At 38.7% G+C, this 24,930-nt stretch overlaps 1 protein-coding gene across 1 annotated transcript in view; it reads right to left on the bottom strand.

Moving 5' to 3' along the window:
* Positions 1–24,930, bottom strand: part of sntg2 (syntrophin, gamma 2) — a gene marked incomplete at both ends in the record, with an annotated part of 78,807 nt that overhangs the window by 22,052 nt on the left and 31,825 nt on the right. The window contains 4 exons of the mRNA XM_083999001.1: positions 509–625; positions 1,618–1,656; positions 3,587–3,716; positions 11,741–11,865. Of these exons, the coding sequence (XP_083855127.1) occupies positions 509–625; positions 1,618–1,656; positions 3,587–3,716; positions 11,741–11,865 (411 nt within the window). The remainder of the gene's footprint in view (positions 1–508; positions 626–1,617; positions 1,657–3,586; positions 3,717–11,740; positions 11,866–24,930) is intronic.

Genomic DNA, 24,930 nt, shown 5'->3' with positions numbered 1-24,930 from the left:
AGAGAACAGTGGGGGGGGGCAATCGCAGGTCAGCGAGCGGCAGAAGAAAATCATAACAATACTTATATTCAGCATCAAAAGGAAAATAAAACTCAAAAGAATTTCTTCTTTCAGCCAAATCAAGGAAACTAATGAATTATTTGCCGGTGCATATTCTCATTTGCCCAGGTCATAGTATTTCAAAGGAGGTTAAATCGAAAAGCAACTGGACTTAGTTATTTGTCTAGGAAGACGTTTCACCTCTCATCCAAGAGGCTTCATCAGTTCATGTACGCAACTGACCAGGCTGGGACTGGTCCAACTATCTGGTGTGGAGACTCACTATTTAGATTGGCCCCAAAAAAAAAATGAATTATTTGTACCTGAGTACACTTCATATGGACCAGTGTGATATGATTCAGGTATTGGACACAACCATTTAAAATAAGATTAAAATTACACCACACAGTTTCTTTGTTAGTGAGAAGAGAGAACAACACAGGAAGAAAGACAAAACAGGCCTAATTACCGGGGGACTTCTGAAGATATAAAAATACGGTCCTCTCAGTGCCAGGAACTTGAACGCTGACGTTCGACCGGCAGCACTGCCCTCGGAGCTTTCACATGCCCAGCCCATGTGAACTATCTGCAAAACAACAATTTCACCATTTGATTAAGAAAAATATAAACAATCAAATCTGTAAACTGCTCAATAGGACCTATAGCCCTGAAAAGCAAAATCTGTACTGTCAAAGCAGATGAATTAAACAAGAACCACAGTGATGCAGCGTTCAAATTTAAAAAGACTCCTCTCTGTAGAGTAGCACTGCAGCCTGCTGCTGCTGCTGCACTGCAACGATTTACCTTTGCTACACCAAGTTGGCTTGGGATGTGTCTGTGCTCTCCTTTAAACAGCATCTATCTGCCTGTATAACTGCACTGCTTCACCTGTTTTACTAAATCTCCCCTTCTTTACATCCTGAAAATACTCACTCATTTATCATTCTGCTCTTTTTCCTTTAAGTGATGAACTATTTGACACAATTACACCCGTGGATGCTTCACTGATGAAGATGTGTTTATTGGCTTGAATAATTGTATTTATTTGGCACATTGCCTCATAGATTCAGAGCTGTTATGAGAGCTGCGCTTGTATGCAGAGAGCACATATTTCTTGTAGTGAGAGGCTGCCTGAACAGCGATCTCCACTAACTAGACATCTGGGGAAACCATCAATGCGTAAGACTGTGATATTCTACCAGCTAGTTTCTACTGAAGACCTCAGCATCCTTCAATTAGGAAAAAACCCACAAACTGTTGTAGTTCCAAACATCTATCCAGGTTAGGACAGCTGAACCACATTCTCACAATCTTAGGGCTGTAATACTGCATATTTAACAACCACATCACCTCTTTAATTTGAGTGTAGCCTAAAGAAGCAGACTCACAAGGGAGGCCTGTTGGATTTAAAAGCATAGAACCATAAAACCCTGGTCTTAATTTTCCTCTCCCACTGTTTTATCGTGTTTTTTGCACCTACATCAGTTAAAGGTGCATGTTGTATAACTGTCAGCAGTGGTGTGACCATCAAGTGGTGTTGACTTGTACATTGCATTAGGGGAATTAACGTCAACATACCTGATCATCTGATGCACAGTATTTGTTGACGATCTTTATCTAAAGGAAAAATGAACACAAAATACCAATCAGTGTCACATCTTAACTTGATTAAATACAAATGGGAATGAAATCATGATATCATCGATAGGTAGGCTACAAAACAACAATGGGTGTCTCCAACACCTTGGCTTATGAATTGTGTTTTAGAGGAGACGTTCTATAAGGACTTTGGTTTTAGGCATCATGTTCAAGTTTCTTTCTTTTTCTTTCCTACAGTTTCTATTTGTTGTTTTATCTGCTGATGCACATGGCTTCGTGCCAGGAGCTGCTGGTGGTGATTGTTGCCTGACAAGAGCTTCAGCCTTTGCTGTGCATATAAAACAAGAGATTATAATCCACCCACTGCACAGTGCTACTTCTTCAAGGCAAATTGAAGGCTACAGAAAGTGAGGGGCTGCAGCTAGCTGGTTAGCATGTTACCTTTAGAAGATGTGAAAGAGATTAGAGTTAACACTGGTGTTGTTTTCCACTTCTGGAGACAGCTCTTAGTGAGTGAAGGACTTAAATATGATACTGTCAAACAGCTAGCAATGCTAATTTTCACAATTATTAACATTTCATAACTGACGCTAACTAGTAATCAGAAGTGTTGAGAATGTCATAAATTGCTTCATAATGTACGACCATTTAACTTGGTCCCAAGATAAATATAAACTTAAATTCTACATAAAACAATTACTTTGTCAAATGTGCATTTTGTAGGTGATTTAATCATTTTAGCTCCATGAAAAGTATACAGAAAGAACACTATCAAATGCTTTTTCAAAATGCACTTTTCTTTTGAAAGAAACATTATCATTCAACCAGAAAAATGCTACAAACCAGTGCCAAACATTTCCATGTTGAATGCATCCCTGGTGTGACAGCCTATCACAGTCAGCATGGTAGATGCTCTTGTTTGTCTCAGTTACAAACAGAAGGTAGCCTACACTGTCACCTGAAATCCCTATATTATCAGACACTAACAAGCTGCCCAACTCTTTCTGTTTTAGCACCCCTAAAAGAACATCAAACAAACAACATCAAATAATCCTCTGCTGAGGCAGATGACATATCCACATGAAAAACACATGAGGGACCCCAAGGGCGTCAGGATCTATTTAAAGGTTTTAGGTCATTAAAACAAAAGTTCCGCTCTCTCCAAAGCAGACACACAATTACATCCTGATTGGCCATTTAGCAATCACACCCCATGTCCGTAATTAGGTGATGCAGGCATGAATTAATCACGCTTCTTAAAATAAAAAAAAAAAAAAAAAACAGCTGTGCAATCGACAAGCACGGGCGTACAGTACGTCTGCATCCTTAACCAAAACTGCATCGCATCATCAGTGTGATAATCAAAGTGAAATAGGAGGAAATGAGAGAGAGACAAGTGCACATGCCGAATTACCACTTAGCAGTCATTAATTAGGTATGAGAGAGCCTCTTTTTGAGGGAGAGGTGCCACTATGACTCAATGAGTGGTTATCAGGAAGGCTCTACTAAAGCCATGCTACTCTGTAGTCTGTGTTCGAGAGAAGAAACACATACAGAGTGTGAAAAACATACTCATTACATGTAACAAAAAGAAAGAAAGATGTTTTATACTCTTTGATAAAAAAAAAAATCATAAGATGAAATTCCATAAAAAATAAATCCTCTGCACATTTATTTAGTGCAATTACCTCATACATTTCATCAGATGATATGATGTTGACCAGATTCTCCAACTGAATTTTTTTTTTTTAAATGAGATGAATATCTACTGCACTGGTTGATGTTATGCCAAGTAATATGCTCAAATGTAATTCGTTCACTCAAGTCTTTGCATACTTAACACTATCACAAACACCCAACAAACACTGTTTTTCTTTTCACCTTCAGTTTCAATAAAGACTTGCAGGAAGATCCAACCAAAGCCAGAAATGTCCAGAGATAGACTTACGTTCTCCTGTATCAAGTCATTGATATTTGTAGATATTGCTTGGAGCCAGTCTGTGCTTTCTGCTGCAGTGCAAAATTGAAGAATATTGGCGCTGACTCCATCCAAGGCAAAGACTTCAAAACAGTTGGACCTGGAGGAACGTAGAGGTCAGATATTAGATGTACTGCAGATGAATGAAGGAGAAGTCGGAGCAGTCCGTTACTTCTGCCATACTTCAGCTGTAGACATTGAATTATGCCTATACACAGTGGCGCTTCTTTCATCAGTCTTATGGGCTAGGGACACCTATTACAGAAATATCTCCACAAAGGATGCTATGGAAATGCACTTCATGATTTCTTACATATTCTTGGCAATGCCAGACATATTCGTGACAATATTTCTTTATTCATATCTTTTTATGCTAAGGGTACAATCATTTTCTTTTTTCAGAATTAAATCAAATCGGTAAGATCAAAAAAGAAAGAAAAAAAGCAGAGCCAAGCTAATAGCTCTAATTAAATTGAGACATGGACAGAAGTCTTGAGTGTTGCATACAGTAGTGCGGAATGAATAGGTACAGTATGCCATAGTTGGAGTAAAATAGTTTGATATTTTGCAGAATATGTTAAGAGAGTTCAAACAAGCCACTCAAGCTTGCAGCATGACAAGCAACCTGTTATGGCTTGTGTTCAACATGCCTCAGAGTATGAAAATGACAGTAGCTGCTTCCCACCTCTCTATACGCTAGCTAACAGAATGCTAGCTTTACCTTTATACTTATGGCATCATGGAGACTGTGCTACTGCAAAAATCAACCCCATACAGTAGGTTGTTTGTGTGGCAGATTATCATTGCATATTAGGCTACATGTTGTTAGGCAACCTCTTGCAGCTGAGGTAGGAGTGAAGGTAAATGTGTTATGATGAAAATAAATATGCCAATTTTTATCAATTCTCTTCTTGTTAAATCAGTTTATTGTAACCTTGACAACAACAAGATTGCCTATTGTTGAGGAAGCACCTATTTTAACCCAAATCACAGCCCTACACCTAACCTAGTAATTTTGGTAGATTGCACTTGGTAGCCTACATCCCACATTTTTATTCATCCAGTTCACCTGCGACAGTGAGGGGGTGCTATTTCAGGTATCACAGGGTTGGAAAGAATAAATAAAAACACCGATATGGTTGCTGAAGGTTGGAGAACATGTTGCAATCTTCTCATCTCACTTTTCTCAAGCGGGTAAACAAATTACAAATTTCTGAATGAAACTCTTTCCAATGGATTTCAGGAGGGGTCTCTACCAAATAATGCAATGATAGCATATCAATTTGAAACACTTCGATATTAGCAGCGGTAGAGCCTGCTACTCCTTTTGTGAAATTTACAGGTAAACAAGATTAATTCATGAACAAAACACTTACAGGAAGACATGAGGATTTTGTTTTTATTAACAGCACAAAGTTATTTTTTGGTTATCATCATCCCTGTTTGCAGTGGCCTGAGTGCACTGTTTACTAAAACAATTACATCTTTCTGATGGGGTGTTGGTGTGGTCATCAAAGAGAGATGATCACACCCATCAGCAAAATGTGATACCTTCTGACATTTAATTCCACAACGCTGACACGTTTATACTAAGAGACTGTTATCACAAAACATGGGAGCATTTTAATTTGATGGTTAGTTCCCAAATTTCTAAAAGCCTGAACAAAAACGTTGCATGAGAAGCAGGGGGGAGCTTGACAAACACAGAGAAACAACAGAAAGGTGTTGAATGACGTGAGGAGGGAAAACTTCTAAGATAGCTCCTAAGCCAAACAGTTCTCAAACACACAGCAGTTCCTCGAGGTTAGATGTTACAAAGTCAGCATTCCTAACAAATCCTCTGGTGAGCATGACTTCTGCAATAAGCTTGTTAAAATCTTATGTTCCGCTGCCTGTGTACTGACCCAGTGACTCTCTGGTGGTGATTTTCACTGGACTTAAATGTTTTTTTTTCTGTTTTCTTTTCTTTTTTTCTGATTTACCAAGGGTACGAATTATTTCTGTGTTGGTGTGCCTGACTCAAATTAGCTTCATTCTACGATTTGTACAAATGCTTTGTCTTGCAAGCCCGATAATGTCAAAATATCTCTGCCACTGCAGAGGAAAAAGTGAGCAACTGATGACGCAGAGTATTTCAGTTAGATGCCTTTCAATTTATGCAGAACCTTTGAGACTGTGCAGTAATGGGAGGGGGGGGGGGGGGGGTGCAAGAAGGGATGAAAGTGCAATGAATGAAGAGCTCCAAACCAAGAGATTAATCAAAGGAACGGACAGCTGGTGGATCAATGTCAGGAGAACACAACCCTGTCAGGAGGAGCTGCTAAAGCTCGTCCACCTCCACTGAGCAGGACAGAAATCCTTACAGAGAGATCGGATCTAGGGAGCATGAGTCTTTCATACATCTGCTCCATTCCCAACGGCACAAATTATTGTGCCTTGCCTGCTGACTAGGCAGCAGTAAATCCACTGAGACAAAGCAGAGACCTAGCACCCAGTCAACACACACGATGATACATGAAGAATATATGGTGGTGGTGTTGGGTATATGGAGAGGGGTGGGAGGTGTGTGTGTGTGTGGGGGGGGGGGGGGGGGGGGGGGGGGGGGGGTTGTCTTTGAGAAAACTCCAGCTGGTAGTTGTGGCCAGAGTGGCAACAAGGAGAAAATGTCACCCAATTAGTGAGTGAAATAGGCTGGGTTTGAGGCGTTTCGTTTTCAGCATAATTAATGAGAGAAACATGTTTGCGTTTGATTTTCTACCAAGACATGCATAGATGTAAGTTTCACTTTGAATCCATCTTCCTGATCAAACCAGTAACAGGCTGCTGAAATGAAATCACAGCATTAGATCATCAAGAGTAATATCATCCTTGTAATTAGAGTTTTGGTGCTTAAGATGTCACAAAATCAAACTGAATTTCTGATAGTATACGTATAATCAGTTTTTTTTTTCCTGAAAAATAATTGACTATAGCAACACTTTTTCTCTATAGTGATCTTCCTTAGCAGCGGTAGAGCCTGCTACTCCTTTTGTGAAATTTACAGGTAAACAAGGCATGTGGATAATCCAGTGTCATTACAACAGACTGACAGTTGCACCATTCATTCTACTTACATTATATGAGAGCTATATTTTAAGTCTATGAGAAATGGTGACACAACATCTTGCTGCTTACTGCATGCAAATCCACTTCAAAATAACCTAAATTATCACTTTAAGTAATTTAAATCTAACTGATGGCTAAGGCTGTATGCAAATGAGAGCTCGCTTGTTGTTTTGCAAAGTTCTTTCCTTTTCAAATATATCTGTTTTGACAGCTCAAACACAAGGCTATGAACACCTCATTGAGTGGCTGCTAACACCTTAGTATTGCAATACTGTAATAAAATATGTACAATGGAAGGAAACAAGGTCTTCTCTGTGCATCTGTCAGCTCTACATGTTGTTTTTGTTGTGTTAGTTAGTTTTAACATGAGAACACAAGAAGTCCCCAATGATCCTCATGGAGTGGATTTAAATTGGGTAATTGAGGATACACCTTTGAGAAAATATTTCCGTGACCCCCAATGTATATAGTATATGTTAGCAAGGATCACTAGACCACTGTACAACAACAACATGGGTCAACAACACCTTCCAATCAACACTAAAGGAACCTCATGCTGCTGGAATGAGGAGTGAAAGTACTGTGCAACCATAACACGCTCAAAATAGAATGAATTATTACTATATGTGGATTGATACAGTACTGTAAGGCACCTGGGACTTACTTTGGACTCAGGTCTGTGTTTTGATCAGCAGACTGACTCTGTGGTCAAGGGGTTAGGGTTAGGTGAGCTTTTTCAGCTACGTCTTTTAACTAAGGTTAACCCCTTCCTCAGCAGGAATGATCTTGAGATGGTCATCTGCTTTTATCAGTTCCAGGTTAGATTATTGTAATTCACTGTAAATTGGAGTCAAGTAATCTTCTCTCTCCCGCCTCCAACTGGTACAAAATGCTGCAGCACGCCTTCTAACCAACACGCCATGTCACAGTGACATCATTCCCGTTCTTATCTCACTGCATTGGCTCCCAGTTAAATTCAGGATCATTTAAAAAATGTCTAATGTTTGTTTTTAAAGCTATCCATGGTCTTGCTCCAGTGTATCTGTCTGATTGCTTAAAGCTTCGACTGTTGGAGGTTCCTTTCTCAAATTTTAAACAGTGAGTGGATCGTGCCTTTTTAGTAATGGACCCTAAATTGTGGAACTCATTACTCCCTGAATTACATCTTATTAATGACCTGGAACTCTTCAAGTCGAATCTTAAAACTCACTTATTTAGAAAGGCTTTAATATCAACATTTGTCATTTGTCATGTATTTCATCGTTTTTGTTCTCTTTCTCTTTGTGTGTGTTATGTAAAGCACTGTGTTCATCATTCCGTATGTTGTAAGGTGCTAAATAAATAAATGTTATTATTATATCCAGGTAAATGATGATTTGACCCTTTGACATTCCAGCAAAATGTATAACACACACAAAGCTGCTCTGGGTTATCTAAACTTTGTGCTGTCTAATGCTACATATGCTTGGCATCACAATTCAAAGATCCCCTCTATACACGTTTCAAGCCAAATACTAGAATTGGAATAATCATTTGAGTCTGGTACTCTAAGGATGTTATGTTTCTTTTCTTTTTCTTTTTTTCAAATTAATGTTCCCAAATCACACATGCTTGAAGGTTTCACACTTCAGTGTGTGTGCACAGAGAAATGTTCAATATTTAAGATTCAAGCAGGAGTGTGAACCTAACTGTGAATTTCCCTCAAGGTTTCTCATGAACAAATTTGAGAGAACCATTAGCACATCTAAGTGGGTATGCCATTATGATTTCACTTCCTGATGAATAATCAAAAATACTAATAACTGACACCAATCAAAATTTCTACCATTATTAAGATTGGACATTTGCTTGGAGTATTCTCCTGTGTTGTGACGACAGGTTAAATTTCAGCAGCCTTGGGAAAAAGGCTTCATATTTGCAACTCAAATGTTGCTGAACTGGAGCTGCTTTGCTGTAACTGTAAAAACCACTGTGGATTCATCATCCAAATTAGCAGGGCATAGTTACAGTATACAACTATGTTATCTTTGGCAGCTGCCCAAGGCTTAATATTCAATTATACCTGATAAAATGTCCAGTAAACAAGTTAAATAACCATTTTTAGAGAGTGTAAAGAGGAGATTTCCATTATTTATTGATCATTAATGTTGCTCCATTTCCATTTTTTTTTAATTATGCAACCAGACACACCTCAGAGGGAAGCTTTTGTGTCAACTACAGCGTGTGTACAAGAAATGATAACACTAAAAGACTTCAGGAGGATGATTTCCAATTTAAAATAAGACATGACAAAAGATGAAATTTCATTAAGGTTCCTTTTTGCAAAAGAACTGCAACTACAAGGCATATAAAGCACATGTACCAGTCTTTCACTGTTTTATGCACCTGAAAATGTTGAATCAAAACTACCTTGGTCTAGTTATATTGACATTAGACTATATAATAAGATTAAGATGGTTAATGGTGTGGTGATGGAATACCTGCATGTGATTCAGAGATGTGTAGTGAGTGTGTGTGTGTGTGTGTGTATAATACTCGGTTAACCTGTTTGTCATTTGATAAAGCCATTAATAAAAAGCAGTAGCCTGATTACTAGTGCTTAATTTGTTATGGCAGGACAATTCACACTAGATTTATAAATCAAAAAGTGTTAACAATATTTGTACCTTTTGTGTCAACACATCAGAGCTTACCGAAATAACCGAAGCTAATATAAGGCAGGTGGAAAATTTTATCCAGACATAATGAATTTTCAAAACACGTTTATTAGTTGGTATGTAAAGCCCTACTGTTTACTGTTGTAATAATGAGCTATACAAATAAAAATGTATAGCCCATTGGCAAGGCAATTTTATTTTATTTTATATATACAGTATATATATACACTGTATGTATGTATATGTATATGCAAGCTTCTGTTCTTGAGGTTTAAAGTCAGATTGACCCTGAGTTGCACAGTTTATATGTTTTTAGAGACTTAGCAGAAGAAATACTGAAAATTACTACTTAATATTATCTAACCCAACAAACATGAATCTGACTTTATTCCTTTGAGATCAAGCTGCATATTCTGAGCTGTTTACCCCTGTTACCATCCTCATTGATCTGCTCTGTATTTGTGCATTCTGATAAACCCATGTCAGCCATGTTTTGCAGAGTAAACTCTGATATTGATGTGCTCTCTGCCTGCAGGGCTCCTTATTGACTGAACCCTGCTATTCCTAATACAGCACTGGGTTATTATGTTTAGTGTGACTAAGCTCCAAATCTCCTCAATATATTCCTTCAATATTTCACTCTCACTTAGCAGTCATTAAACTGGCGATTGGACTAAACATCCGACAGAATTTGTATTGCAGGATTGTTACTTCATCCAAATAAAGCCATTCAGTAAAGAGCAGTCCTTCACTGAGGTTGATGAGAGTGGACAGGTAAGGAGTAGCTGTTTTATTGTGAGCTGGTCCATTGATACATTGGTAAAACTGTGTATTTACTTGCATCATCTAAAACATATATATTTCATTTCTAGAGTAGGATTATGTCAGGTTGGGATCCAACATGCTCTTATTTGGACTTTTAACCCCCATTGTTTACTCTTCAAAATATATACAGTATACCTTTGAGGCTGTGAAATTGGGTTCGTATTAATTTATTTAATCTGGTCAGTGTTTCCTTCCTTTCTGTGTTAATGAGTGAATGACTCAGAGCGGATAACCAGCCTTTCTATTTAGGACTAAGGAGAATACAAGCACATTTAATTGCACCTCCCGCTGTGAGTCATGAATCCATCAGACATTAACATTAAAATTAGATTTAGATTAATATACTGTACCTGTGTGGTTCTAGGTCCTTTTAAAATACATGTGGTATGAATGCTGGCCGATCTGTACTACAGTCTTCTGATTTTAAATGCAGATTTAAGTGACATATACAATTTACCATCTATTAAATATTATTATTATATCTTGCAATCTACTGACCTAGAGACTCAGGCATAACTTAACTGCTGTAGAGCTGTAACAGACCACCACCTTCAAACTCTTTGGATTAATCATCCAAATAATTAGAGCATCTTCACATGACTTTATCTTTGGCAGTTGCCTGGGGCTTAAAATTCAATACCCAGTGATGTGTCCAATAAACAAGTGAGACAAACATTTGTAATTAATTGTAGAGAGCAGTTTTCCATTAATTATTAATCATAATGTACCTGCATTTTCTGAATTATGCGAGATATGGCCTAAAGAGTAAGAAACTTCTGCTTTTATAGCATGACTGCAAGAGATGACAAGCAGAACAGACTTAATGTGGACAATTTCCAATTTGAATTAAAGGTAATTAGAAAAAATGACGTTACGTTAAGGTTCCTGTTTGCAAAACTACAAGGAATTTAAAATATTGAAACAAACACCTAAACTCATCATACCAATTTTTACTTTTATATATTTCAAATCAAAGCTATTATCATGAAGGTGGATTAGGCCCAGATGAAAACAAGTCTCCCCTCAGATTTAAAATTGTGTAAAATAAAACTGACTTGAAACTATAACCATCACTATTATTCATGAACCAATTAAATGATTGAAACAGATGTTTAATGGTGTGGGGATGGCCTGGGTGTGATTCTGTGTGTGTGAGAGAGAGCATGTTGTGGGGCAGTTATCACTGCCAAATGTAAAACTATTCACCTGTAAGGTTACTCTGGCCTACACTTAAGACAAAGAAAAGACTGTTTGAAAAAGATAAATAACTGTGAAACCACTGTACATAAGAAAATCTGCACAAAAAGGACAAGGCGTAATAATCAAATGCATTTAAACTTCGACCAGTGCTCTCACAGTCACACCTCCTGAGCCAAAGCCTCACAGCTGCGGTGACCTTTTAAGCCGTTTATGCCTGTGCATAGATATTGGCATTAACAACCTCCCGCCTTAATGAAAAGTGCTTGCTAAGCCAACAACTGTGCTAAGCGAACTGTGCACCTTAGAGGTGAATTATATCATGCTGGATTACCCTTACCTTAATTTATCTGTGCCAGCTTTGTATCTGGAGACTCTGGCCATCAACAAGGGCAGGGAGACGGCATCCAGCCAGCGCTTCTCATACTTTGGTTCATTAGCTGAGGGCGAAGGGGGTGATGGAGCCTGCGTGGAATACAAGAACAATGCAATGAGCTTCCCCAAGTTCTCTTGATCCTGGAGGATGTGGCCTGGATGCAACCGTTAGACCATTTACATGCACAAAGGATTCCTTTATTAACCTGGGTTAATCATCTGCACAGTGGATTAAGATCAAATTTAATGTCTTCTGACACTGAGGACTCCTATACCGTTATTGCCTAATTCAAGTGCTGACCTGCTACTGCAGTACACACCCATTGTCTGGTCACTGCAGGTCAGGGGCGGACTGGGGCAAAGAAAGTGGCCTGTGAATGTAGTACCTGACTGGCCCACTCAGGGGCCGGGGCGACGGATGATGTCAATGTTGGCTAATGCCACTGAGTGCTGTCTGGCCCTAGTCCATACTCAATAATGACATTTTACAGCCAAACTAGACTAAATGCGTTGTGCTAAAAGTTAGCAAGCTAGACAAATAATGTCGCTTACACCCAGCCACCCACCTGACTAGCATCCCCCCCTTACATTTTTTCAGACACACAATTTTTCAACCTATTACTGTTTTCTCTCTCTCTCTCTCTCTCTCTCTCTCTCTCTCTCTCTCTCTCTCTCTCTCTCTCTCTCTCTCTCTCTCTCTCTCTCTCTCTCTCTCTCTCTCTCTCTCTCTCTCTCTCTCTCTCTCTCTCTCTCTCTCTCTCTCTCTCTCTCTCTCTCTCTCTCAATTACTGCCAAATGTAATTGGCAGTGATCAGAGCGATAGATATAACATATCCTGTTATATCCATCGCTCTGGCAGTGATTGGCCGTTGCATTGCAATAGACTTTTTTCCCTTTCTTTTGCTCATGCCCCGGCCCACAGGCCCACCGGTGTCCCAGTACAACAGCCCACCCTTGCTGCAGGTCCGTCTACAACTGGTTTCCAATATAGTACATCATGAGCAGCTGCACTCACTTTTTTACGATGTGTTTAATAATCAACATAAAATCTAATCAAGTATTTTACAATCTTATTTCACTCTGCACTCAAACTTTCAAAGTTCATGTTCTCCATCAGAGCATGGGTCAGTGTCCTTGTAGCAGATTGCTAAACTACATGCTTTCAATTTAGTGATTATAGTTACTTGAGCTGACTGAAATGAAAATATTACATCAAATAGAAAATCCTAAAATTTTAATATTTTATTTGTTAAATTTACCCTTTTGCATCATGATTGCAATCAGTGTATTCAAGGATAAAACTGAGTTCTGAGTCCTGACTTCATAAATTATATTTTTTCTAGACCTAGATGATAGAAAAAACAGTTCCAATCAACAATTTCTTTATAACACAAACTTTAAACAACTTTGGTTCTGCAGTCACAAACATATTTGAGATGCCAACCCACCACTATCAGCAAATACCACGCACACAAAAACAGCAGACAGTACAATTTACAGATGTGCCCTGGATGCATCACATGTAAGAAATCAGTACATTAAACATTATCTACATAGCAGAGCAGAGCACTCCATCCATCTATGTTTTTCTGCTTAAGGGACCTGAAGCAACCCGACCACCATGACCCAACTTTGGAAGCGGCACTGCAATGTTTAGCATTTTGACTGAAGGCTTCTGGGGCTTATAATTGTGATAACAAACTGTGCCAATATGAGGGGCCATCAAGGGTCTCGTTTCCCCTTGAGGGACCCAAACATTTGCCTGGATTGCCTCCCCTGGCAGCATGCCTCTGTTCAGAATATCTTAAGAAATAAATGTAAATGAACCTATTTTGTGACCAGAATATTTGAATATAAAATGTCCAAGGTTGCTGAAGTAGAGAAAAAAAACTTGCATAATAATTAAATCATAATAAACACAAAACACATCCCATAATATCTAGTTGCAGAACCTTTGACAGCCTATAGACTGTTTCATGTGGCCATCTAGAAGCCTCTTGCACCTGTCTGCAGGTTTCTACCACTCTTGCCAACACTTTGCATTCAAGCTCTTTCAAGTTTCTAGGGGTCATTTTGCAACGGTAGATTTCAGCTCTCTTCATAGGTTTTTCAAAGGGATTTAGGTCAAGACTCATTGCTGTGCAGTTTAAAATACTCCATCTTTTCCCTTTCAACTGTTATTTTGTGCTGCTGGGATGTGAGCTTTGGGTCGTCATCCTGCTGAAGGACTCAAGACCTTCACCTACTGTGTTTTCCGAAACCGGGTAACACATTTCTCTGTAAAATGCCTTTGTAATCCTCTGATTTCATCATTCCCTAAATACATTCACTGACTCCTGCACCATAGCCAGCAAAGCAGCCCCACAGCATGATAGCCGAACCGCCACCATGTCTCACTGTCAGGCAGGGTGTTTTTTTTTCTTCTCCTTCTGGGCTTCATTTGGGGCTTCTGAAACTTTTTCCCATCGCACAGAGAATCTCTAGAACCATCAGGTTCTCGGTCACCTCTTCTCCCCTGATTACTCAGTTTGGCCGGGCAGCTATGGGAGCAGTCCTGCGGCCAAATACATAAATAATGCATACACACAAAAAATACCAGTTAATGTGCAGGACATAGTGTAAATATGGTTCTTAACAGAGAACATGCACACCTCGTCCATTTCTTAGAGACATACTGACATACTCCAGGTTTTCCAGAGCAATCCACGACTTACAGTGAAAATACTAAATATGCAGAGACACATCATTCAACATAAAACAAATTCTGCAGAGCTCACATTCATTATTTTCTTTATAAGTTTTGCTGTTTGCTGCATTACCAATTTTACAATTCATAAATGGAAATAATTGTTTGTGTGCTCTATGTTGCCTTCAGCATAATCCAATAAAATAAATAAAATAGAGGCATTTTGTAAACTCTTTCCGTACTGTTTTTATATTTACTAATTCCAATTTGCCACTTCATGATTGGGTATTGAGTGTTTAATGAGGCCATTTTTTTAACCATAAACATGCAAGATAACAAATTGAGGAAAAAAAGAAGGGGTCTGAGCCCTTTCTGAAGACAGTGCATCTCCACTGCATACAGATAAGTCCACTTGTAAACAAAGCTACATTTCAACTTTTCACACAAGTGGATTCAGAGAAAGTGAAGCCAAAAAGGATAAAAACAGACCGACAGAAGATGCCTCTTGACATTCATTAATGACAGAATGAAACTGGCTCTGATACAATCTCAGCTGCAAATGTTGTTGCGTTATGAAGTCAAATTTGTGGAAAAATACACTGTTCAAATTGATGGATTATATTCATGTTGGCAGCAGTGAGTCTCTGTGAGCTCTTCTTAATGGATTTTTGCAGGGAAACTGCAGTATAAGCTTCTGACTGAGGCAAATACAGAGGTGCATTTAAGCTTTTCTTTGGCAGTAATGAGCACTAGGAAAAGCTCAAATTGCAGCTTAAAGATGCCTGGTTTATAGCAATAATAAAGGTGTTAATGTGTCACGGACACTGGGTTATGGGCGCTTTCTGCTGGTTGCAATGCATTTGGGATGAAGTGAGACTTTAAAATGCACGTCACAGCAATTCATCATCAGTATAATGATCTTTTTTCCCCTTTTATATAACTGTAGAATCTGCTTAGAATAGAAATGGGTTACAAACATGTAATAGCTAGTCTCTATATGTGCTTATAAATACTATCCCCCATACTTTCAGAGGAGTTATCTGTTTATATATTATAACTTGTCTTTTCCCATGATCAAGGTATATTATATGGTAATGTCAGAGTAGCTGCCCATCAGCTGAAGCTCAGTAGCAGCTGAACAACACAACGGGACAATGACCCTAAACATCAAAGTAAATCTACACCAGAATGACTTCAAACAAAGAAAATCCACCTGTAGGAGTGTCCCAGTCGGAGCCCAGACCTTAATCTAGTAGAGATGCTGTGCAATGACCTGTAGAGAGCTGCTCACACCAGATGTCTTAGGAATATGGCTGAGATGAAGCAGCTCTGCAGGAAAAATGGACCAAAATTCATCCTGAACAATGTGTACTGTAGGTCCCATCGACAGCAACCAAAAGAGCAAGTCTGAGGTTACAGCTGCCTTATTTTTTCCATATGAATATTTCATTTTTCATTCAATTTTTCTTTTTTTATTCAATAATGACAAAAAGATTAAGTTGTTTGTTTACTATTAATTATTCAGTATGTTTGTCTATACCTGTAACTTTGATGAAGATTGGATTACATTTTATGAGCAGTCAATGCAGGGCTTCATATTTTTTCTTGTCACTGGACTTTACAAAGAAAAATGTGTTGTCCCGATTGTTAAAAATGTCAATACTGCTTTAATGTTGCTGCAAAAGCAGAATTCTTTGTCATTGAATTTATTCATCTAATGTTTTCTGTGTGTGAGATTCTAGTACAGCTCTTTCTTTGAGGGTATGACAGAATAGTAAAAGCTGGAGAGGGGGATAAAAAAAAAGCAGTCAAAGGAGAGGACTGCAGAAAAAACTGAAAATAACCAGAACAACATTGTGTGTTTCACAATATGTATTCTGGATGTTTTGAGTTGGTTGAACTGGCGGGCTACACTGGAGCAATAAGGCAGTATTACCCAAAGATGTCAATGTCACAATACGACTGTGGTCCAGAAAAATAAAGAGGTTTGTATCTGAGCAGTACCAGAATTGGGGTAAAAATAAATCTTTAAAGTATGATTAAGTTAAGCAAATTGAAACCTGGAAGACAAATGTAAATGTATATATGCTTACATTTGATAATCTCCACAGAGTCTACTTTGTACATTTGCATAGGGACTTAATTTCACAGAAGGGAAGCTCAAAAGCAACAACTATTCTGCTGTGCTGCTGTATTTCTTTAATCTTGAAACACTTAAATTACCAGCATCAGGAGAACATAAATCACATGATGAGGTACATGGTGTAATAAGACTGGGAGATGTACTGTAGAGGAGCCGGCCCATTTAAAGCCTTGTAAATTTTGTGACAGGTGTTATATCATCAAACTACTGTATAGTAATATCTTGTTAAGACTCTGGCAGCTGCATTTCAGACCAACTGTTACAGTAATAGGTAGCCCAGAGGAAAGCTCATTGCAGGAGTCAATTTTGGATATTATAAAAGCATGAACAGAATCAGAATTGGATAAAATTGGGTGTATCTCAGCGATGTCACCTAAATGACAGAAGGTCCTGGTGGCACACTTCATAATGTGGTCAAGTAAAGTAAAAAAGATATTACTATTCCCAGATTCTTGAGGCTCCGACTCTGACGGCTATTGTGAATATATGAAAATCAAGCACAACTCTTTGGACCGGCTAAGCAGTATTTCAGTCTTGTTGCTCTTGTGAAGACATGACAAAGCATCTTCAATATGTAAAGCAGAACAAAAGAGGTCCAAGCACAGATACTTGTGGAACATTTTGTTAAACCTTAGAACTAGACAACCTGGGAGATACGTTGAGCGCTTTGTTAATTCCAGTACGAACAGAACCAGGTTAAGTGTCAGTTCCTTCAGACCAATGAAGTACCATGATGTTCTCAGAGCGTGTCAGGGTCAGCAGTTGGAAAGGCAGCAGTTTGGAGAGTTTAGATGTGAACTCGGGCTGATACTCATCTAGAGGATTGTTACTTAACGGAGGGGCTGAGTCAGCAAGCAGCTACCTTTCGAACAGTTTGGAGGTAAAGAGAATATTTGAAATCAGTCTATTATGCATAGAGTATTGGGATCAAGGTTGGATCTTTGCAGTCATCATTTTAAAAGTGTGGGGTATACAGAACAGAGGAACATTTGATGATTTTGGGATGGAGGGATCCTTGGATACTGAATAGTTCTTTTGTGAGGCTCTCTAGAGTTGAATCCACTGTAGAGCACATGATATTGGTTTAAAACTTTTTAGAAAGTACAGATGAGCAGGAGAGCATATTTACAATTACGATGATTAATTTCATGTGAGCCAAGATTAATAACAGTTTCACCAACACAGTACACACACTGGCAGTCTGGCTATTGGTATCACTGTGGCATAACTCTAGCATCAAAAAACAAGATGAAATATTGTGACTTCTTTCAGATGCCTCTAAAATCTTCCACAACTCAAAAGGTTTAATGAAGCCCCCAAGAGACTGTTGAAAATGCATCAAATATTCTAAAGGTCCTGAAGCACAATAAGTTGAAAAAAAGCTCTGATAGCTGGAAGAGTTCCACATTTAAATGCAAATCACACTGCACTTAATGAAGAACAGATGCATTACACATTATCTAATGAGTTACAAGGTTGGAGTTCAACATCAAACACTCCTGTAGGCAATGATGACTTGTCAGCACAAAATAATTTATTTACAAAACAAACAAATGATCTTGCATAGACCCTGTAATGTTATAAAGGTACACACTGACAAGACACCTGCGTCTCTTCATCGTACATGAACTAAATCAACTGCCTTGACCCAAGTTCAAAGTGCCTGAACATATCATCAGAGAATTAAAACAGCCTCTGGGTGGAACGTAGTCAAGAGTGAACAGCAGAAGAAAAATCTGCCTACCTCTGCAAAGAGATTTATACATCTTTACTGAACTACAACATGTCGCATGCAGACCCCTGTCAGCACAGCCGCCAGTAATTACTCCATTTCTAAAGTAATTATCTTTGTTTGCTCCATTTCATGTCAACCCAGAACAAAATGTTTTAGTTAACTCTCAAGTGGAGTTCTGCCAAGAGAAGGTGAGGTGGCAGGAAATGGAAAACTATCAGGCTGTCAGAGTGGATTACACTGACAACCCACCTGCCTCCACTGAAGAGCTGAAAAAAGGGAAAAGAAAAGGAGCTGAAGTCACAGTGTTGTTCTTCACATCAGTCAGCCAGTCCTTCATGCATACTGGTACTTTCAGAGATGACATGAACAAAGTCTAATTATTTAAAACATCTAAATAAATCAATGGGGTAAATGGCCCAAGGTGCAGTGAAAAAAGAAAACAATTGTCAGTCATGTCACTGTCAAGACAGCTAACCAATGACAAGCTTACAGAATAGCAATCCCCCACAAAAAAGATATGTGACTGTATGGAAGGAAAAATCTCAGATGAAAACATGACTGTGGTTTTCTACTTGAATATCATCAGATATTGTAACCAGGAAATATTGTGGTCAGCCACAATCTTTAAATAAATACTAATATGTATGCTAATATGACAATGCTTATTGTCACCACTGTCACTTAAATTAGAGTGCTAAAATCTAGCAATCAGCACTAAATGAATATTAGCAGACCTGATGATGCCTCTAGGTTCTCATAGGTTCCATTAAGTTATAGTTCATATTGAGAGGAACATGTCAAGTTGATTTTAGGGCAATCTGTACACTTACCCATAAAAGATTAACATCAACCTTATTGAGGCGCCAAAAGCAACAGTGGACTTTATTCTCTGATGATTGTGAATGTCTGCTCCAACAGCTGATGAGATATTTCAATCTGGAACAAAGTGATGAACCCGACAGACTGGGCAACAAATTGTCCTACTCCCAAAAAAAAAGTGTTTTACAGTACTATCAGTGACTCATGTATTAACAATGTGGGATCAGAACATAGAAAAAGCTAACAAAAGGCAACGGATATGACAGCAAGGCAAAGGTATGCGGTGCCAGCCTCTCATATACGTATAATGTAGGCTACTGGTATTGAGAGCAATATGAACATCAAAAAATGCAATGTCTTTTCTGTCAAGAAAACAGGAGCTTCATGCACCTAGTCCTATACACCTTGTGACTGTACTCCATTATTGGGTCTGGCGTCAGTGGAGAAATTACTGTTATTATTGCACTCTACCACTTCTCCCTTTGTGATGGTTGAGCAATAATGAAAAAGAGCCAGTCTAGAAAGAAGTCTTTCTTAGTTTGTGAACAACTTGCATCAGAACCATCTATAGCTAATGCTTTAGGCTGTTCAAAAGATTATCCTATTTAACTTAACAGGTGCTGATATCTCATTTACTAATATTTTCTCTTGATAACATTATAGCAACAAAACATGTTTAAAATATCTTTAAAAAGGACACGGATATTCTTGTTAATCATAAAATGCCATCATGAAAATGTAGTGACACAATAAGCATTATGACTTACAGTATAGCTTTCCACAAAGCTGACATGGCGAGGGAGCAAGCAGACCGACGCAAGAAGGCGGTTGTGTGGCAACACCACGTCACTGGGCAGCAGCTTTGGGTGAGTCATAGTCTTCATACGTATCTATGGCTAGAGTGACCCACTGTCACCGCCAATCTGTTCTAAAGAAGTTGCTCAGAGGACAGTGTAGCATCTTGTCTTGTTAAAGTAACAATGGCCGAAGCTCTTGTCGCTGATCTGCTCTAGGTTAAAAAAACATATTTGGCAGTCTAACGGAGGTGCACTCACTCACCCATAAAGGACGCGCAAACCTGACTGCCAAGCGCTCATTGAGCTCTTGGCAAAACGGTTTGCATCGTCGCCTGCTGCGCAGGAGACCAGGGTTCGAAGCCCACCTGGGGCAGTCCGTACCGAGAAAACACAACGCAGAGGGCCAGATTGACATCGGCTACAGCAGCAGCAAAAAAATTACAAATCTGCCCTTTAAGGTTGAACTGAGAAGAACAAAAACAAAGAGCTGAATGACTTGCAATGGTAGGTGATAATTCTCATTGGGTTAATTCACACAAATGACTTCTTCATGTTATACAGTTCTTTTCTACAATGTATAAGCAAAGATATTAGTTGGTGCAGCTTTAGATATGCCCAATGAATTCTTTTTTGTTAGAAACTTGTAAAAAATCGTGTTAAGCTTTTCTTAGCAACATTCACAGATGGGAAAGTCATAACCTTTATTCAAAAGTGAGAATTAAAATAAGAAAAAGGAATCAGGGAACAGTACATGAGTTCAATTACCATTTCAACCCTGTGCCCAACCTCAGGCTTAATGACCCTTTCTATTACAGACTATTTCATATGGTGCAGAGTTGCTTAATGGCATGCAATGTCTTTTTTTTTTTTGTTCTTTTGGGGGGAAAAAATAAAGTTACGAGTTGCCCTACTTTTCTGAAAATCTCTATCTGGAGGCTTCCTATCATCACATGCAGAACATTAAAGTGAATTCACAACTTATACTGTACTGAAAAACAAAAACAAAAAAACAGCGCACCAATTACTCTAAGAACAAAAACAGCTACTCACATAATTTTGCCTCTTTTGCGTGGCTAGAAGAATCTCCCTTTACATGAGCTAAAGCTAAATGAAGGCCAGTTCTTGCCATGTGTGCTTCTAACTAGGAAACCACCTGACTGATTTTGTTTGGCAGCCACCTAGTTTACAGTGAGGGAATTAAATGTAAATGAGGCAACTGGCCTATATCACTTTTTTTTTCTTTTTTTTAATAGCTAGGCATGTGTCAGGGTCTGTTCTTCCCTTGGATAAACTATGCGCACTACTCAGAATGTAAAGAAATGCGGACCATGCATGCACAGGCCCAGTGCTACAAAAGATGTTTCACCCTCTCAAGCTCCTGCTAGGGATTTAAATGGAAACACTTTAAATCTTGATTATCTATGAAAGGTTAAAGTGGCCACCTGCTGTCCTTCATGCCTTCTCTGAATAATTCATAAATTAAACGACGAGCCGCTGTCTTTATGCTATGCTTTTCATTACCATATTAATATGCAAGTTTCTGTAGCCTTATAAAACGGTAAAACTGTGAGAAAAATGCTAACATTTAGCTCTTCGGTAAACATCAAGTCCAATTTGCTTGGTATGTAGCATGAGCAACACTGTTGGTTCTCACATCCTAAACCTGAGCCATTCTTTTCAGATGGGCACATAGAATTCACTGTATGTTCTTTGGGATCCTGTTAACACAGGCAATAAAAAGACTCTCACATTGTGTTTTGCTGAAATTGAAATATCCCTCTGTGAAATCAATCAGCTATTACAGTGTAACTACTCCCACCTATCATGCCAGCAGTATACACTGTCAGCCATCATCTCTCCAAGATCGAGCGAGCTCAAGGAGCTAATAGCAGCTTTACGGGATAACACAGAACCAAATGAATGATTTTGTCTGTTTGCTCCTCCCTCTGACCCTCACCTCCCTATGAAAAAAAGACACAGATTGATCTCCTATGTAACACCATGCAAGACTTCAAACAGGTACTGGTGATGCTTTACTGCTGCAAAGATCGACATTGATCACACACTGTAGAAACAAAATAAAAATGAATAGATGTGATAATCTTTCCACATTTAACATCAATCATCATGACAAGTCAGTAAATAATTCTGTAGAAGAGGGTAAAATGGTTAATAAGACTATTTCTCCCATATCCATGTCATTGCGTTGCATCTGTATGAAAAACAGTCAAATGAAAAATAATCTAATCAATGCAAAGAACCATGTTAGACTTCATCTGAAAGGAGTGAATAACAAATTAACGATACATTTCAACAACTCATGAGAGTTGTTTACAAAACAGGTCCCATGACATCCACATAACGAGCCAATATTCTGTTTCAGTGTAGCCAACACCCTAGTTTTCTCCCATCACCCTCTGACCTATTTTAAAATCAGTGAAGGGTGAAGGAACAACAGGGAGAGGTTGGCTGAGATAAGTTTAATTTCCCTCCCTCTGCCAGGGGAAAAGCTCCACAGCAGTCAACTATCAGGGTCGAGACCCACATCCTGGACAGCTAAACACCGACCTAGCATATGCATAGAGGACACTATGGATTATTTCGCATTTCATAATATGTCAAAGTCAAAGCTGATTTATATGAGCTGCAGTCCAGAAAACTCAGAGGCTCGGGCTGCTGCTGCTTGTATTTGGCTTCATCTTGTTTGGTGTTCACTGAAGCCAAATTCTGCCCAAAATGACGGACACATCATCCTTCATTGGTCAAAGCTCCTCCAGCTACTTAAAGGGGAACTATGCAAGTCTGCTTGCTTTTCCACTGTTTTGGTTATGCTGCTCTCAGCCACGTGCATTTGTTTACAACTAAGCTGGCGAAAAATCAATAAATGGAGCGGTGGATAACGTTACATTACATATACGATGTTACGATGTGTGTGTTTGTGTAGTCTTAACCTGATGTTGCAAGGTTGATTTTCAGCCGTGAGACACCAGGTCACTCGTAATAAGTCACACAAGTCACAAGTCATGTAGTTAACTATCACAATTACTCCGGAGCTTTTAAATTAAGGCAAAAATGTAGCATAGCCACAGGGGAAATCCTGCTTAGTTCCTCTTTAATGTTTGCACCTCTGTCATCTATATCATCTATATCCTATTGAGTGAACACATTAGTCAGACAAGGCAGCAGCACAACATGGAGCACAAGGGAGTTGTTGTTTTTTTAAAATACTGACAGAATTCAACTCAAAAGATTGAGATAATGAGAAGAAATATTGTAATTATAAATATACATATTAATATTTCCAACTAATTGCCCAACCCTGTGGCTCAGTGTACACAGTGGCTAACAAATTGTATAAAAACTAATAATGATACTTTTAGACCAAGCAAAAACATAATAATTAGTTTTCCCATTTTCAGTTTGTTTTGTTTTGTTTTTTTTAATTGATGACTGAAGATTTTTCATTTCAAGATGAAAATGTGCTGGTCACCGAGTGCACAGACCCCTGTGTCGCACATATTTAACCATTCAGAAAAAGCATTGTGGTTTAATTAGCAGCCAGTCTACTGTTTAGAGACAGTCCAGATCCAAACGCAGGGTTAACACAACCTCCAGTACTCAGCAAAGAGTCCATCGAGCATCAGGCAACAAGACACTACATGTAAAATTGTAAACTATGGAGTAACTGGATGGTAAGCAGTCACTTCCCTCCACCTGCAGCTGCTTCATCAACGTTTGTCAAACCAGACTTTTCACTGAACTATAAGAGGGATTAGACTTTGTCAAAGTAAAACAAACCAACACATTTAGAAATATGTGCCGTCATTTATTCATCACCTATGCATTTGCTACTTTGTGGGTCAAAATGCTGTCAGTGTAAAAGATTTACAGATAGTTGGCAAGTTACAGCATGTAAATAACACAACTATGCAGCCACTGTTGTAGTAGCCACCTCCCTTCACCTCCAACCTTCTGCTGAGTTAATATATCCCAGAATAGTCTATTAACACAGAGATAAAATTCAACTCCATCCCACTCCTGATATAACCTCTCTGAGAAATTATGTTCCTATACAACTAAACAGCAACAGCTAATATGTTTTGGAGGAAATGTAATCACAGGCTGGATTATGGTCGGAGGCAACATATTTTCTGAATGAATGAAGCGCTACATTTGTTAATGTCAGCGAAGTTGCCAGGGGATGTGTTGGAGCGGATGACAGGCATACAAAGCACATGAATGTCACACCACACACCGAGGCTCACATCCAGTATCCTGTTGGTGGCTCAATTTAGGCACCAACAGCACTTGTGCCTTAACATAACCATAAAATTTTTTGAAATATTGCATTACCGACAGCTGGTATTGTACTGCAAGATCACATTTGACCGAAAATGATTACATTTCACTGATACACTTTCAATGAATTAGCAATATGTAAATTAAGATAAGATAATCATATTGTCATTGCACACAATTGTACAACAATTTTGCTCCTTTGTGACAATTAACACCTCCTAATATAATATGAATACAAATATCATCTCTTCATAATTATGTTTCAAAGCATATGAGCTGCACAGTGCAACACAACAGTTGTTTGATAAGATAGCAAACATGGCAAGAATAATGTGTTGCGAGTGTTCGAGGATAAGTAATTGTAATCTTTTCGACAACAAACAAAAGTTGTCGCAGCGCCATGCTGCTAAATGTTGCATTAATGCCCGATGCTGTTGTCCACCCCCACTCGTGTATTCAGTTATTTTGCCTCATTAGACCCATCTGCAGACTCTGCTCTCTTCACATCTCCCCCCTCAGAGGGAAGCTTTAGCACCTCAGCTAGAATGACAGGGAACACCTGTTGGGGTGTACAGGCCTTTCATCGTTTGATATTGTCATTATTTTCTCCTTAACTAACTGCAATTAGAAGAGGGACTTGGCGTATTTATCCCTTTGATTGTCAAAAAGTAAGCAC

The sequence above is a fragment of the Trachurus trachurus genome (genome assembly GCF_905171665.1).
Source record: "Trachurus trachurus genome assembly, chromosome: 22".
NCBI classification, from domain to species: domain Eukaryota; kingdom Metazoa; phylum Chordata; class Actinopteri; order Carangiformes; family Carangidae; genus Trachurus; species Trachurus trachurus.
This window is presented reverse-complemented; position numbering and strand designations above follow the sequence as displayed.